We start from the raw sequence: 16,358 nt of genomic DNA on the forward strand, positions 1-16,358 counted from the left end.
ACTCACATTCCAAAGACCAGCTCACACAATAGATTTTGCAACCTCTCCTTTTAACCAGCTGCTTTCCTCTGCTCCCGCACAGGGCAGGAACACCCGTGACACCCAAAATCCCTCTCACCTTCCTGCAGTGACACCCAAAATCCCTCTCACCTTGCTGCAGGAGGCAGGGCAGGCTCTGACTCTGCGCCTCCCCGGGGCACAGCATCCCTTGGAACATCTTCCTGCTGCACCGAGCCAAAACCACCAGGAATTAATTTTAGCAGGGAAGAAACTGGGGCACGTGGCATTTTTTTGGAAGGCTGCAGCCCCAGGCTTTTGTCTCTCTTCTGAGGTGATGCAGCAAAGAACAGCACAACAGATTAAATTAAAGGGTCCTTGGCCTTTGAGGAGCAGCAGGGAAGCACAAGAGCAGAAAGGATCATACACAAGAGAGGCATTCAAAGCTGACTTCAGTTTGGTTTGACTTGAATTCAGCCCGGTTCCCTGCACAGGGATGTCTCCCTCTGAAGGAGCCTGACAAGTCACAGCCTCCCTGCGTCTCAGGTTCTCACCCATAAAATGGATACCAAATATTGCTTGACCCCTGCTTGTGAGCTTTAGTTACTCTTTGGTCTCCTTTTCCGAGGTTATACCTCCCTTTAACCATGGAGCACGAGTGAGGTATTGTCTCTGGGCACACTCAAGCCCGGCTGGAAGATGTGGCTGCCCAGAATAAGGCTGCCTGCATCTCTCCTGCTCAGGCCCATGCAGCATCAGCACTCAGCACCAGGGAACACTTGGTCCCACTCCATCCCAAGAGTAAAATGTTGTCATGATGGCAGAAAATTGATGAAAGCACTGATTTGTTAAAAAACATGTGAAAATTCCATGTTGTAGTAAATAAGAAGGGAAAAAACCTCCAAATAAAAGCAATGCCAAGGGTGAGAGGAGACACAAACTCAGGGAGAAGGTCCAGTTCTTCACTGCCCAGATACTGCTGAGAGATGCTAGGACGAGTCACAGAGCCTGAAATCAGCCAGACCTCACCACACCTCTCTCAAACCTATTTTTTCTTATCAACAGCCTCTCAGGTAGCCAGGAGCTTATTCCTAGGCACTGTCAGAAATTTACTCCAAAATGCAAAGGGTAGTGCAGACGGCTATCATCACCAGCAATCTGCCAGCAGCAGAAGAGACTGTCCCCTCTGGGCTGCTGTGCACTGAGCTGGGTGTGTGACAGCTAGTGACACTGAACACAGCCCTTTCCCACAGTAACAACACCTCCAGCAGAGGTTTATGCACGCCTGAGGCTCAGGCCATCAAAGGAAGCTCTGTCACCTTGCAGAAGGCTATCAGTGGATGACGGCTTCTATAGGAACTCTTGGAACCCTCACAAACAGCAATCACCAGTGCTAACGCGACCCCACATCTCCCAGAACAAGCTGCAGACCTCCTCAACTTGACACCTTGAATCCATTCATGCCTGGGACGCAGAGTGTGCAACAAATCCTTTCTTTCCAGGCAAGAGGAAAAGCCGGAGCAGGAGAGCCCCGTTGGCAGCTCCCGTGGCATCTGCAGTGCCACAGACTCCACGTGTGCCTGGGCTCCAGGAGCAGGGTTTGCAGCTCCACATTCCCCTGCTTCTTGTGCAGCTGAGCCCTGGCACTGGGCTCAGCCTGCTGCCCTGCCAGAACCATCTGTGCAGCACAAGAAGGAGCTAGGAAAGCCGGGGTTACCTGGCCAGCATGCCGTGCCCCACAGCTAGTGCAACCCACCAGTGCAGTCTGGTGGAACTGCATGGTGGCCAAAACATGCTGGAAGGACCATTTCTGGGGAAGAACGAGGGGGAAGCAGGAGGAAGAGGAGGAAGCACAAGGACACACAGAGGACGGACATTGGTGTAATGGCTTTACGTGCTGGCCAGGAACTTGAAGAGGGCTGGGAGCCAGCAGAGCATTCCCTAGCTGGAGTGGCAGCTGAGGTCTGCGCTCCCGCCGCGTTCAGGGAGCCTGGCAGGCACCATTCCCCACCTCTCCCCTGAGCTCCCTGCGGACACTTGCTGATGGCTCAGACAGTGGCGTGGCAAGGCAGTGAAGCGATTCAGTGGGAGCACGGTGGGAAAAGCCCCCAGGCAGGGAGGGAATGAATCACAGGGAGACACCTCAGGCTCCCAGAGAAGGAGCAGAGTCCAGCCCAAGCACACGGAGGGCAAGGATGTGCGACAGGCCAGAGAGGACAGAAGGCACTGCTGCCTCCCAGCTTTTTGCTAGCAGATCCAGTCCTGCCCTGGGCTTGGTGCCTACTTGGCTTCCAGTCCTCTCCAAGGCACTGGGCTGGCTCCAGGCCAGCATCACCCACCAGGAACGCCGCTGCCTGTGCTGGCACGCCCAGCGCCAGCCGATGTGTCCTGCCAGAGCCCTGCCCGCGGGACGCTCGCCCAAAGCAGAGGAGCTGAGCTCCTCCAGGGCACGCACGGCTGCGCCTCCTGGCTCGGGAGCTTTCCCAAACCACGCTGCCCCACCTGGTTACGGTTTCCTTCATCCTCACTGGCTCCATGACCCTGCTGTCCATCCAGCTGGGAACCCCCTGCTCTTTCCTGCCCCAGCCTGGCCACCCCTCCCTGTTTTGGGGCCTGGCCATGAGGGACACGCTGCTGTCACAGGTTCGGCAGAGAACTCTTGGACAGGGCATTGCTGGAAGCTGAAAGGCGATGAGCTTATCACGAGTAATTTATGCAGCCAGCTAGCAGGGGCCGGGAGCATGCCTGCTCCTCACCCCCTCAGCACCCATGGGGTCACATGTCTGGCTGAGCCCAGTCATCCCTGCATGAGCCAGCACACTCAGGAGACAGCCAGCACAGGCAGGGCTTGCTCCCATCTCAGTGCCCTCCGTGCCTTTCCGAAGCATCTCCAGCAAGCAGTGCCCCAAGCTCCGTCCCTCACTGCCTTCCCCCAGGGCTCAGGCCGTGCTTTCCAGCATTAATGGCTCACACTTCCACCTCTTCAGCAGGCCAGATGCCTGTCTTCTGCCACACAGAGTCATTTACCTCCCTGAACTCCTCGTTTTACAGTGTGTGCATTGTAACTCACTACTCACTGCTCCACTGGAGGCCACAGCTCCACTGGAAAGCACTCGCCCTGTCCTGGCCATGGCACAAAGGCAGGGAGGGTCACCACGCTTTGGCCAACTCTCCTGAAACATGGGTAGTCTTGGACAAAAGGCTGCTCCAATCAATCTGGGTACTAATTTAACTAGCTCATTGATTAAACACTAACCACAGGATGAGATCCTGGCCTATTTCATGCCATGCTGGTAGCAATATCAGACTAGCCATTATTTCATTATGACATTAAGTGGCAATGGTGATGCCAGGAGAAATACAAGCACGCCCAGAAGGCTTCACCCCTTTATTGTGCCTGTCAGAGCACTGAAAGAGCAACTGAAATTATTACAGAAATCCTTTCAGTTCCCCCCAGATCTAATACAACATAATCTTGTTCATCTTGGATAACCACATCAAGTCATCAGCTTGTCAATAATTCACCTTGCACTGAGTGCCATGACTTGGCAGGAAGCAGGCTGTGCTCTTCAGGTGGCCAAAACCTGAGCATCTCCTGGCCAGCCCACTTCCCACTGTGCTGGTCCTCACAGACAGACAGGGGTGGGCTGCCCCAGGCATGCAGGGCCAGCTTGCTCCCAAATCCTGCTCTTTTTGCAGTAGAGACACAGGGAGAGAAAAGAAGAAAGAAAAAAAAAGGAAGGCATCACTGTAAATGGCCTCATGCTTTTAAAAACTCACCATGGCAGGAGCAGGGATAGCTGAGAAATATTCCAATTAAATGAGCTCAGAGTTACACCAGGAGCTCTACACCAGTAACTGGCCACACACATCAATTTTCACACCAGTCCAACTGCACCTGTGGCCTGCAGAGGATGTGAAATCTTGCTCTACACAAGCTTGTAGAAATTCAGCAATTCTGCCAATTCGCTAAAATTGAGCTCAGCTATGCAAAGCAGCAGAAGTCCCACAAAATCAGATGAACCTGACAGAGTAGGAGGTGTAGAGAAGCAAGAATTTCAAATGCTTGGAATGCCTCCCTGTTTTGAGCCTGCAAAACTCAGCTGGACACTTCCCAGAAACAGCCTTGCAGAAGACTTCCACGGCTTTTAAGAAGTGCCTATATAGCTTTTCATCCTTTCTGGCTCCAAAGAAAACCTGGATCGAAGCTGCACTCAGCAATCCAAAAGGGCTGATTCCAAATTCTCTAGAACCACAGCACCAAGCCCCAGCCAGGCAGCACTGGCTGCCCTAAAGACATGCCAGGGGCATGGAGAGGAAAGCACTTGCATGAATTTACATCATGACAACGCAAAAAAATATACAGTTGTTATTGTCCTTTAGGGCCCATGAGCTCACTGGGAAGGGAAGGAAAAAGATATCTTGCCACCTGCTCAGGCACTTACAACTGAAATCTGCAACAGCTCATGATCCTTGGGGTCGGGAAGACACACCACTCTTGGTTTGGGATTTTTGGATGCTCAGGTGACTTCCTGGACTTACAGATCAGTTCCTTGTATCTTGCATCCAGGGGAGCCAAGGAGCATTTGAAAAGCCAACCTACTCGAGGAGTTCAGGGCATGAAGCAACGTGGGCTGTGCCACCCTGTTTGGGGTGAGCAGGAGACAGGAGCCAGTTGTACTAACAGAAGCCCCCCTGCTTGCCCAGGATACAAACCCTGGTCTATTGTATTTATTATGTATGTGGCCATCGGTGGTCTGCAGGAGACATGTAGGGTTTGGAAGAAAGCTGCAGCAGATGCTCACAAAGTTGCTCCCCGAGTGCATCTTCAGCACGGCTAATGTCCCGTTCCTCCGCGTCACCTCAGGGCCAGGGACTGACACCGAGGTGCAGTGCAGAGAGGGCTGTGTTCCCAGCAAGCCCAGCCCATGCAGGAAGGAAAAGCAGAGACAGGCAGCTGAGCACCTCCCCTTCCCTCCTCCTGAGCTGTGAGAATCCCGGGAATTCTCCACATTCTCCTGCTTCTGGACAGAAACTCCCTCCGGCCGGGACCGTGAGGACGGCCATGGCATCACCAGCCCTTCAGCAGTGGGGAGAAGGGGATGGCATCCGTGGGGATGGTCTGCAACACAAACCCCCTGTTTAAAGTTCCTCTCACCCCTGACCCACAAAAGGTTAAGCCCAGCTTTGGGCTTAACCTACCCCTCTGGTGTAGCTCAGGTGGAGCTGTCCTGCCCACAGCCAGGGCTCTGCTCTGCAGGGTGGGCCTGCCTGGGGCAGGCATCCCAGCAATGTCAGCTATGCACAGTCCTCCTTTGTGCCCCCAAAGGGTCAGGTCTCCATCTAAACAGGAAGCCAGGCCCCCGAGTGTGGGGGAGTAGAAGGAAGGCAGTGCTACAGGGCGTGATGCTGCTGCTGTCCCAGCCCCTCCCTGCTCCCAGACCAGCACAGGCAGCCACAGGGGGCTTCCAGGGCATTCTCCCCATTGGGATCCCCACTCTCGGGCAGACAGCATCCTCGCTTCTTTGCAGGGTCATTTTTTAAATCATTTAGTAAATGGAGGCAAAGCCCAGAGAGCAGCTGTGGCGAAGGCAGCACTGAGAAAGGGGAGTTGAGGCAGCAGAGGGGATGGTCCCCCACCTTCATCAGCAGTGACGAACTTGGAACAAACTGAGATAGAGCGCCTTGCCCCTAAACCAGGGACTGCATTAAAAACCACACAAACCTCGGGGTCAGCAGCTGCTTCACACCCTACACACAAAACTGCTGCTGCTTGCCACTTGATCTCCCACTGCTTGCTTTCTGTGCCTAAGTAAACTGTTTTCTTCCTCTGGTTTCCCCATGCCAGTATTATGGGATTCTTTTATGCCTTAAAGCAGAAGGGTAGCTGTGCTCTGTAAGGAGGACGTGCATTACTTCAGCTCCAGCCAAACTGAAAGGAGCCCCCAGCACCCAGCCTGGCCAGAGCTGTCCTCAGCAATGCTGTGGTCTCTCCTGCTGCCAGGCACACAGCCATGGCAAAGCACAGCACACCAGGGGAGGGCTTTGCATGTAGACAGCCATCCATCCAACCATCCTGGCATCCCACTCACAAACCGCACCCCCTGACAAATAAACAGACATTCAAAGTCTCTCTGGCACATCTGACCTGCAAAGTCATTGCCTTTCATGACTTGCATCTCTCCTGTCTTACACTAGGTGAAGAAAGCCTGAGCACATTCTTCAAACACATCATTCACCACAAGAAACCATTATTTCACCCTACTCTGTGTCCTTTCACTGCCACTCAGAGCTCTACCTATGAATTTTCTAGACCGTGCTTGAGTTTATTTATACTGGTCATCAAGGACATTCTGGTGTTCTTATTTTTTCCCCCAGGGTTTACTTAAACCCTCGAAGTTGTGCCAGTCCTTCCACACTGAGGTGGAGTTCTGTGATTTTGGGGCTGGAGGTGCATTTGTTCAAAAGTCTTATCTTGAAAGGCAATGAAGGAAACTGCTGTTTATGAGAGCTCTTGACGACACAATAGTTGTTCTGTCCCAAACTGTCTGGACACAAGGTGAGCAAACTTAATGCCATAAAGGCCTTCCCATCTCATGCCCCAGTCACAATATTAACCCCCAAGGAGAGGACAGGAGAGCAGGTAGGAAAGATGTTGAGTAAAGCCCACAAACTATTCACACCCTGAAAGTTTGAAATAGAAGAGCCTCGAAATGTCTGTCCTTTAACTGTGATACTCCTTATCTTGGGATATGATGCTCTTCTCCTCCTCTGGTGAAAATGAGATTATAGCAAGAGTCTGCATGAAGGGCTGAGAGGAGCAGAGCTCTGGTGCAGCTGCTGAGCGACAGGAGCAGCTTTGGTGCCCAAGGGATCCCAGCAGAAAGACAGCTCATCCCTTGTCCCTGCAAGTGCCTTCAGGCCCTTCCACTTCAGGGTGTTATTCCCGGGAGAGAGCCATCTCTGGAGGACAGGGCACCCTCCTTGCTGTGGCCCAAGGACAGACCAAACCACCTGCGCCCGCAGACACCACACCCAGGGCCAGCTCGGCCCCAAGGGCTGTCCCCTGCTGAAGAGCAGTCAAGCTCCTGCCTTTTTCACCCCTTTCAGCGAGTTTTGGGGTGCGTGCTTTGCTCCCCTCCCAGCCCCCTCTGAACACCTTGCACTTGTGCTGGCCAGAGGCTGGGGAGCAGAAGTAAAGCTCCTCTCTTGGCTATGGGCCAAGCATTATACAGCAAGGGTGTCCCATATCCTGGCTGCAAGTGCTTTGGGAAGCCAGATGACTTCATTACCAGATCATACCCCCTGACCTACTCACCCTGAAACAAGCTCGCTGCTGGCCAGCCCCAGAGCTTGTAATTCTGCCCTTCGCCTTGCACGCTGCCATTTAGCACTAACCTGCTGCCATATCCTGGCAGCGCCTGAATTTTCACTCTGCTGAAACTCTTGCACAAGCAGTAAAACCCTAGGGAACCTCTCGCGCAAGTAACTTGTCGTTACTTTGTTATTGGCACTGCCAAATGAGGAAACGCTCCCAACCAAGGGCGCGCTGCACTTACCATCGGGTGCCACATCCCGTATCCGCCTTCCAGCCCATCCCCGCCTCGGCGGCGCGGCACCGGGAGCGCACACACGTGTGGGCTGCCCGGGTACCACGGGGGCAGCGTGCTGCCAACAGGACTCCGCGCCACACCCAGCCTGCGGGCAGCGCGCCCAGGTGGCACGGAGAGCGCAGAGGAGAGAGGGACGGCGAAAAGCAGAGTTATGAGTACGCTGGAGGACAGGATTCATGCGAGACAGAGCTGCAGGCGCAGATGGAGGAGAAGGCGAGGCCTGGGATGGGGAAGGGGAAGGAGCAGCCTGGCCACACTCACCCTGATGCGCCGCATGGCCGTCACGATCTCCACGCGGCTGTTTGGCCGCGGCACATCCAGGCTCCCGATGTACTGCAAGGAAAGAAAGGAGATTAGTCCAGTTCCTACAGCCCTGGAAACCCCATGGTCCCAGCAGGGCCTCAGTGGTATCCACACAGGGAAGCCAGGGTCACTTCTGGGGAATGAGCAGCATTTTGCCTGCTGCACCTGAATGCTTGCATGCCTCCAGCCATGAAGCTGTTCCCTCGCCACACCAGTGCAAGTAGTCAAAAACCCCTTTTCTAGCAATAAAATAACTTCAGCCATCAGGCCAGCAGAACTCACTCATCTAGGCCATGATCAAAGCACACAGGTATAAGCAAATATCCCCTTGGCTGCAGTGAGTCATCTGTTACAGACCTGCATATTGGAATATCCCTAAAATAGCCGGACCAACCTGTCCTGTGACAGGCCCTCCATTATTTAATTGCAGCCCTGCCAAACCCGTGGCTGTTTTTGCAGGAATGCTGAGCCTCCAGGCCAAGCCTCCGGAATAAAGGAGCCGCTTTGCTATTCAAAGGGGACCAAAGGCAGCAGCACTGCGACCCAGCACGGAGAGACGCAGAACAAAAACCTTTTTAAAAATAAAATGGAAGAGGGCAGATTCTGAAGAAGGATCAGAAAACAGACAAGCAATGAAGAGTCAATGCTGAGCGCTAAAAACGTGTAGTTAGAAGAAAAGCGTTTTGAGCCTATTTACTGGCCCCTCTGTGCTCCCACGCTTCATCTCAACACAAGGGCTGACGTAACCCTCGGCAGCACAGCACGGGCACCAAACCCAGCAGGGCTGGCTACGTGTTCCTGGGAAGACGGCCACAATCTCTGCTGACACCATGGAAGCCCAGGTGGCTGGTTCCCAGCAGCAGCACCGACGTGGGTGCCTAAGTGTCTGAACGAGTGCTCAGGCAGAGGCTGCTGAGAGGGCTTGTTTCTCTCCCAGCACCACTGAGAGACTTCCAGCTTTCTTGCACTGGGATTGCCACTGCTAAGGAGGGATGGCACAGTGCAGGGGGTGCACAACCACGCCTGGGCTCTGCGTGTGAGCTGTCCCAGAGGGCCCTCTGGGACAGAAGCTCAGGGAGCCCCGTGTTTCTGAGAGCCCTCCTTGCTAAGACCCAACCCGGCAGCTCAGCCAGGCCGTCCCCAGACACGCAGCTCCTGCCTGGGGGAACACAGAGGCAGTGTCCAGTGACCAGCACGGGGCAGTCGGAGAGGAGATGTGCAGAGAGAGGTTATAAAAATAACCCCAAACAGCTGGCACGTCCATCACGTGCCACGCGGGCTGCGCGGTGCAGGGCAGCCTTACGTAACTGGGAATTACAGCCCAGGACACCCAGCCCCTCAGTGCCCTGCTGAGAGCACACAGCTCCGAGCAGGTCCCTGTCACAGAGTCTGCCACCTCTTCAAAGGGGCAGGTCATCTGAGAGAGGCATCTCAGACATCACTACATTGCCTTTTTTGAGGTAAGGCCTGGAAACCATCAGGAAAAAGCAGGAGCTGAGGAGGAGGGCAGAGGCAGCTGGAGCCCTGAACCTGCAGTCACCAGGCAGCACCTAAGGAAGAAGCCTTTCCCCATCCTCCTCTGCCAGGCAAATATCCCTGTTGTACTTCCCCACATCACTTTTCTGCCAGGGACCACCTGGGGAAGCAGGGTTCTTATCCTATATGAGAAGAGCAAACTTTTGCAGCCAGAGGAAGCCCATCTTCCTCCAGCTATTCCCAGCTGCATGAGGTCACTGCCTGGAAATCCCTTCCCTTCCCCTGTGCTCTCCTTGCCCAGGCAGGTGCAGAACACATCCATGGCCAAGGACAAGGCAGGCAGTGCCAGCTGGGCTCCCACGGCCACAGGAATTCCAGCCATGCCAATTCCAGCCATCCCTGGCTGCTCAGCACAACCTCACGGCCACAACCCAGTGTGTGAGGCTGGCAGGGCTGGGGTGCCCTGCAAGCACAACCAGACACCACCCTGGGCCAGGCACCCCCTCTCTGGATTGGCCTCCTGAGAAACAGCCTCGGCAGTAGGGCTGTCTTGATGCTGTCCTTTCTGTGCTCCAGCTCATGTCCACATGTACCCAAACCGAGGGGCATGGGTCACAAAGCCTGCAGGATTCACCTTTGCTCCCCAGCCTGGCTTCGAGAGCATCCTGCTGTATCCCACAGCCCACGGGTGCTCCCACCAGAGCCCACAGCACATCCACCCCAGCGTGGGCTCACTGCACACAATGACCATGCTCACAGCTCCAAAAACACCCCACTCTCCCCCCACTCTGGAGGCAGGTATTTTTTACACATTTCACACAACTCAGCAGATGGACAAAGCCTCTCCAGATTATTTTTTGCCTCCAGGGCAAGAAATCATATGTGACAAGTGCACTGCAGAAGAGTAACCCTTCACAATGTGGTAAATATCTCCCCCAAAATGTGGACTTGGGGGTTGGTCTTTCAGCTAAACAATTTCCCAGGCGCGCTGGGGGGATGGTCTGAGAAGGCATCCATATTCAGCAGTAATCTGCAGGCAACGAGGGCTGCTCCTGCTCCACTCTCCTCCAGCCCTCCTACTCACAGCACCAATTTTTGATTATGGGAATAGGTGTGGGAACAAGCAGGTGAGGCAAAGACAAGGATAAGCAAAGCAGCCAGAGCTTCCACAGTGCAATACTTCCCACTCACCCCACTCCTGAGACTGAGCTCCCTCTCTGCCAGGGCAGGAGCTCAGAGACCCCCAAGCATGGGCACTCCCAGGCACAGATTTTTGCCTTCCTTTAACACACACGTGCCCCAGCAAGGTGCCAGGCACACAGCCACTGCAGGGGCCATTATCCTGGCTCCCAGGGCTCAGGCCAGCATCCATGCCAGCGAGCTGACCCCACAGCAAAGAGAGGCAGGAAGGAGAAAGGAAGGTGCCCGAGACAAAAGGGAAGAAAATAAAGCTGTGCAAAAGAGCTGATGAAGAAAATAAACCCGCGAAAGAACTCGCCCTCCCCAAGCCCCACGAGCCAAGGGGGAGAACATGTGTGCATACGCAGGATGTGGCTTTTCCAAATAATCGCCTCCAGATCCATGGCCCCACCACCCTGCCAAGGGACGGAGGGACAGAACCAGAGTCCCCTACCCACACCCAAGAGCCAAGTGGGATCAGGGAGTCACAAATCCCCACGGGCTGTCCTGGGCAGCCTCCCCCTCGCCAGTCCAATTAGGGGAAGAAAGGCCGCCCGCTGGGTGAATGAGCAGCCAAGGGGGTCCCTGGTGCCCAGGCGCCCTGGCAGACCCACAGAGGCAGCCCTCGCACTGCCAGCGGCCAGCGCTGCTCGAGGCTGTGATGCCAGCACTAAGCACCTCTTCTGTAGGGTGCTTTTGGTCCTTCATGTGCCCCGCTGCTCCTCATCCCTGTGCTGGGACCCAGCCTTCCATCCATCGATCCTTCCAGGACCCCAGGAAGGGCAGTCCCTCCCCTTGCCGTGGGAGGTGGCAGCACCCATCAGGCTTCTCAGCAGCCGCAGGGACTCTGCTTGCTGTCCTCTCCCCATGCAAACAGGCTCCCAGTGGACAGGGGCCCCTGCATACAGCCTACACCACTGCACCCTCTGCCCACGGCTTACAAAAGACCTGCCCAGTTCTGGGAAATGCCAGGGAAGAAAATAAATTTGTTTTTTAAACAGAAAACAAAGGGGAGCGCTTTGCCAAAGCACTGTTTGCACAAGTCACTCAGTTTCTCATTTTTCCTCGGGGCTGTTGAATACTGCTCGTTTTCTGCTCTGTCAGAAACGAATTTTCTTGAGACGTCGCTTTTTCTGTGACAGCAGGTGGCAGATATTTTTGGAAAACTGAAGGCCAATCGCATCACTGCCGGGGGACACCTTGGAAGGGGTGTTGATGAGATCGCTGGTAGGCAGAGGTGGGCAGCCAGAGCCTCCCTGGGGAGGAGATGCCGCCTTCCTGCTGCTCCGACAGCCCAATACTGCGTGCAAAGGTCAGGGCTGAATCATCCCTGGCTTACAGGGGAGCCTGCATTGGCCAGCTGCCCGTCTCCAGCTTCCAGAGCCACCCTGAGCCAGAGACCCTGCCACAGATGAGGAGCCACCGCTTCTTTACAGGAGCCGCAGGCGGGCAGCAGGGTGGGGGGACACGCTGGTGCCAGCCCCAGGCCACCTTCAGGGCCAGGAGAGCCCTGTCCGGGCAAGGGGCCCTGCCCCCGCGTTAGGGAGGGGTTACCAGAGGTACCAGCAGCCAGATGGTAGGCACCAGAGGCGGGGCACAAGGGTCTCCAGATTTCTACAGACTCCAGGGTGGTGTGAGGCTGCACCAGGTACTGGGACATTGACCCTGCCACATGTGGCTGTGCCACAAAGTAAGGGACAAAGTGCTCAGGCACCACTCTGAAACCTCCTTATTTCTCCAGCACCCGGGGAACACCCAGTCTGTCTGCAGTCAGCCTGATAAGGGTTTCTCCCCATGCTGCTGCTGTCAGGGAAAGAAGGGAGAAATCCATTCCCAGGACTTTGGCTGTCTCACTGTTCCTGCTCTCCAGTTGCCCATGCGTGGCCTCAGCCCAGGGAGCCAGGGGTCTGGGCTGGCATGCTCTGCCCTGCACCTCAGGAACACCCTGCCTTGCTGGGTGGAAAGGGGGAAGCTTACTCAGACTGTGCTGGTGCAGGCTCAGAGGCCAAAGGGGATGGAAAATTCACAGTGCCAGCCGACTTTAATGGAAAAAGGCCCTGGCTTCTATTCCGAGTCCAGCAGATGGGTGCTCTGACAAGCTGGGCACCTCAGCCTTGCCCAGTTCCTCCCTGAGCAGGGCTCTGCACCCTGAGGACAACACATCCAGCCTTGGCAGCCAGGTAGACTGAGGCAATGTGTCAGAGCCATCCAGAGCCAAGAAGCTGGACAATGGACATTGACACAGCAGGGACCTCACAGCAGGCAGGCAGAGCCCTTAAGGACACCAGTGCCTGTGTGTGTATATATATATATATATATATATACACACCAGTGCTGGTCCCAGCAGCACTTGCCCTGCTTAGGAGCTGCCCCGGGGCTCAAGGGCCAGAAACACAGAGCTCTGGGGGCTCCAGGACACTCACCACACCCACTCTCCCCTCCCACCAGCCAAAACAGGGCTCACCTGAAAAGGGGAGACCCCTGTGCTGCAGATGACGATGCAGCAGAGCCAGCAGGGCCCAGACCCAGCAAGTGCTGAGGGATGAAGTTTTTTGCGGGCCAGCAAAGCAGGACTGTCCAATTGCCGTGTGTCCACCCCCACACGGGGCCTGAGCTTCCTGCACCTCCACCCAGCTGCACCAGGGATGTGCAAGCCCAGAGCGCCGCAGAAAGCAGGGCTGGCAGCGTTCCACCCCCACTGCTGCTCGCGTGGGACCTCTGGGCATCTGCAGAGCCCACGTGCCTGCGACCCACAGCCTGGGCACACACGGCTTTGCCAGAGCCAGACGGAGTTTTCTTTGCTAAGAGCTCCACTAAGCAGCCTATGAACCGATTTAACAAGTATGGCAGAAATACGCCACTGTCTCAGACGAGAGCCTTTGTAGAATTGGGAAGGTTATTTATAGCCTGGGGCGAGCAATCCCGGGCTCAGGCTCACTGCAGCTTTGGGCTGAGCAGCCCCTACAGAGCACATCAGAGCTACCAGTACAAACAGCCCCCAAAGAGAGCTGCCAACTCTCTCCCAGCCAGCCAAACTGGTGCAGAGCATCACACAACCTATCTCTGGGCTCCCAGCCCTCCAGGAAAGGGACCCTTGCTGGGAAGGGAGCCCGAAGCAGTGGAGGGGAACTGAACACCTCGATCAGGGCTGCCTGCAATCCAGTTCAATTCCAATGCTGTTATTTGCAGCCCTACATACATAAAAATATACACGCAAGTGGAAACACACGTGTGCTCCCTGCTTAGCGCTCACCCGAGGCTATTATCATTTTCCTGATAAAGGATTTTGCTTTGGAGCAACTGGCAGTGCCTGCCAGTGCTCGCAGCCCCTGGAAGGCAGCAGGCAGGTGGGCTGGAGAGGTTCAGAGGAAGGGACATAACGGATCAGACTTAAGTCTCCTCCGTGTCCCATCTCCAAACATAGGCAGCAGCAGATGCTCAGTTCAACTCGAGTTTCCCACGCACAGAAGCAGAGAAAAGCGCTGACAAAAATGAGAGAAAGTGCCTGGTTGCCAAGACCACTTAAGCGAAAAAAACCCACCCCACCAGCCAAACCCAAAAACGCCACCTGCTGCGCAGAGGAACAGCACCCCTCCCGAACCTCCAGTCCCACCTTTACCTGTGAGCAAGTCTGGTATCAGGAACAGAAGGTTTCAGCACATGGGATGCCCAGGCACATGTCAGTCCCAGACCACAGGCACTGGGTCCACCAAGGATGGAGATGTGTTTGGGCAGCCACTTCTTCCCGTGCCTGCACGGGGGGACCAGCAAAGAGGGTCCTCACACCCACCTGCCCCTTCTTTGGAAACCATGTACATCAAGGCACTGCAAAGGGATTAATGGGACTGAAGGAGCAACAGCTGTTTCCAAATAATGGGCATTCAGTAGGTGGGACCTGGCTCTGGACCACAAGACCTCTGGGGCAGGAGGCAAACCCCAGCCCAGCCCAGGAGAGGGACAATAACAACTTCCCTGAGCGAACCCAGCAGCACCCAGCACCCCAGCAGACGAGGGTCTGGCAGTCCAGCGCCAGGCTCCACCACCCCACTCCATTCCCTCTGCCTGCTGCTCTGTCTGGAGGCCTGGCAGTAGCTTGAGTCACAATGGCTGAATACACAGAATTGCTGGTGTTGCACAAGATGGCCCTTGGGTTTTGTCCTGCAGCACCAGGGCTTTGGGAAGATAAGGAGTAAGCTCACATCCACCTCCTTCTCATGGAGGTGGAGGAGAACAGGAGGTATCTTTCCTCTCTACATCCCCATTTATTTAACCAGAAAACCACTGCACAAGTGGGAATTTCTGGCCATTCCCCTGCACCGTGCTGCAGCTCCCAGTTCTTTCATCCAAACGTTTCAGCTAACCCAAGGGGCCAGGCTTTTGATTTTAATCAACAATTCAGAGTGCAAGACACAGAAGAAAACAAACATCCTGCCTTCCCTTGTAGCCAGCTCCTCTGCAGCCTGACCAAGGCATCTCTGGGATACAGCAGGGTTTGGTGCCAAGAGAAGTGGCCAATGAAAACAGATCCAAAAGTGTGAAATGCATTACTGTTCCTAAGAAGCCGGAGTGGGATTTTCTATCTTTTTGATTTAGCTCCAGAAAATGGATTAACATAATCCTTAGGGGACACTTTGACTGGCGACCCTGTGCCAGCACATATGGCTGCAAGTGGCTCCGGTGGGGACAAGAGGCACAAGCCTCCCAGTGGCATCACAGCTCAAGTGACAGCACCGCTCGCCTCACATCAAGTCCATCATCCTCTGCTTGACGAAGGTTCAAATTCTGACTGCCTGTGGCCACCCAGTCACCCAGGATGCCGAGACTCCCTCAGGAGAGGAACAAGGGGGACAACAGCACTGATGCCAGCTGCTGCTGATGGACCAAAACATGCACTACATCCACCACATGTGCCACTTAAAGGCAGCAGCAGGTCCAAGTGTAAAAACACAATTAAAAATTAAAGCAATAAATCAGCACACACTGCCTCAGATCCACACTACCCCCCTGCAGTGAGCCCCAAGCAAGCCCATCAGGAATCTCAGGCTGCTGGAGCAAAGAGCACTGGTCCAGTGCTGAGCTGTAACACCGGGATCCCCGCTGCCCACACTTATCGGCTCTCCCAGGAGGATTTGAGGAGTCAGCCATCCCAGACAAGCATTCTTCTGGTTTAATCTTCCCCCAAAGTTCTGCTCTAAATCATAGTTCCACATTTTTGTGACTCGTGCTGGGTGCCTGGCTGTAACAAGAGCTGTGCGGGTGTAAGCGCTTGGGATTCTTGGGGATAAAAGGAAGTAAAGGAATGTAAGCATTTAATTAATCGCGAGCAATCTAATAAAAGGATAGAGTAATTGCCTCAGCCATCTGCATTCTGAATCTGGCATCAAGGGCTGCTGGAGAAACCCAGGAATTTGGAAGCTGGGTTTCGTACGGATTGTGCTTGGCATTAGCGTGTGCCACCGGATACCAAATAAGAGAAAGAGGAGCTAACAAAGGCTAATGTGCAGCACTTCATTAACGCAGCCAGACCAGCAGCGTGGAGCAGAGAGATGAGCCCTGAGCACACCCAGGGGCTGCTGACGCCCTGTCCCACTGCCCAGCCTCCAAGCCGGGTCACCCGAAGCTGGCATGGAAGAGGCACGCAGGATTTAGAAGGTGAGATGCTTTGCAGCCTCCCCGCAGGTGAGGGGTGAGAAGGTGCTGGCAGTAAAACAGCAATCGGCTCCGATCACCCAGGAGCAAAAGGCAAAGCAGAGTTTGAACAGCCTTTCCCAGGAAATAGTTGCAAGGCAG

The 16,358-nt window shown here is 54.8% G+C and overlaps 1 protein-coding gene across 5 annotated transcripts in view; it reads right to left on the minus strand.

The window, feature by feature from the left end:
- NOS1AP (nitric oxide synthase 1 adaptor protein) overlaps positions 1-16,358 on the minus strand; it is a 42,366-nt gene that overhangs the window by 24,707 nt on the left and 1,301 nt on the right. For all 5 annotated transcript variants that reach the window (XM_053984998.1, XM_053984997.1, XM_053984996.1 and 2 more), the window contains exon 2: positions 7,872-7,943. In XM_053984998.1, the coding sequence (XP_053840973.1) occupies positions 7,872-7,943 (72 nt within the window). The remainder of the gene's footprint in view (positions 1-7,871; positions 7,944-16,358) is intronic.

The sequence above is a fragment of the Vidua macroura genome, chromosome 9 (genome assembly GCF_024509145.1).
Source record: "Vidua macroura isolate BioBank_ID:100142 chromosome 9, ASM2450914v1, whole genome shotgun sequence".
NCBI lineage: Eukaryota > Metazoa > Chordata > Aves > Passeriformes > Viduidae > Vidua > Vidua macroura.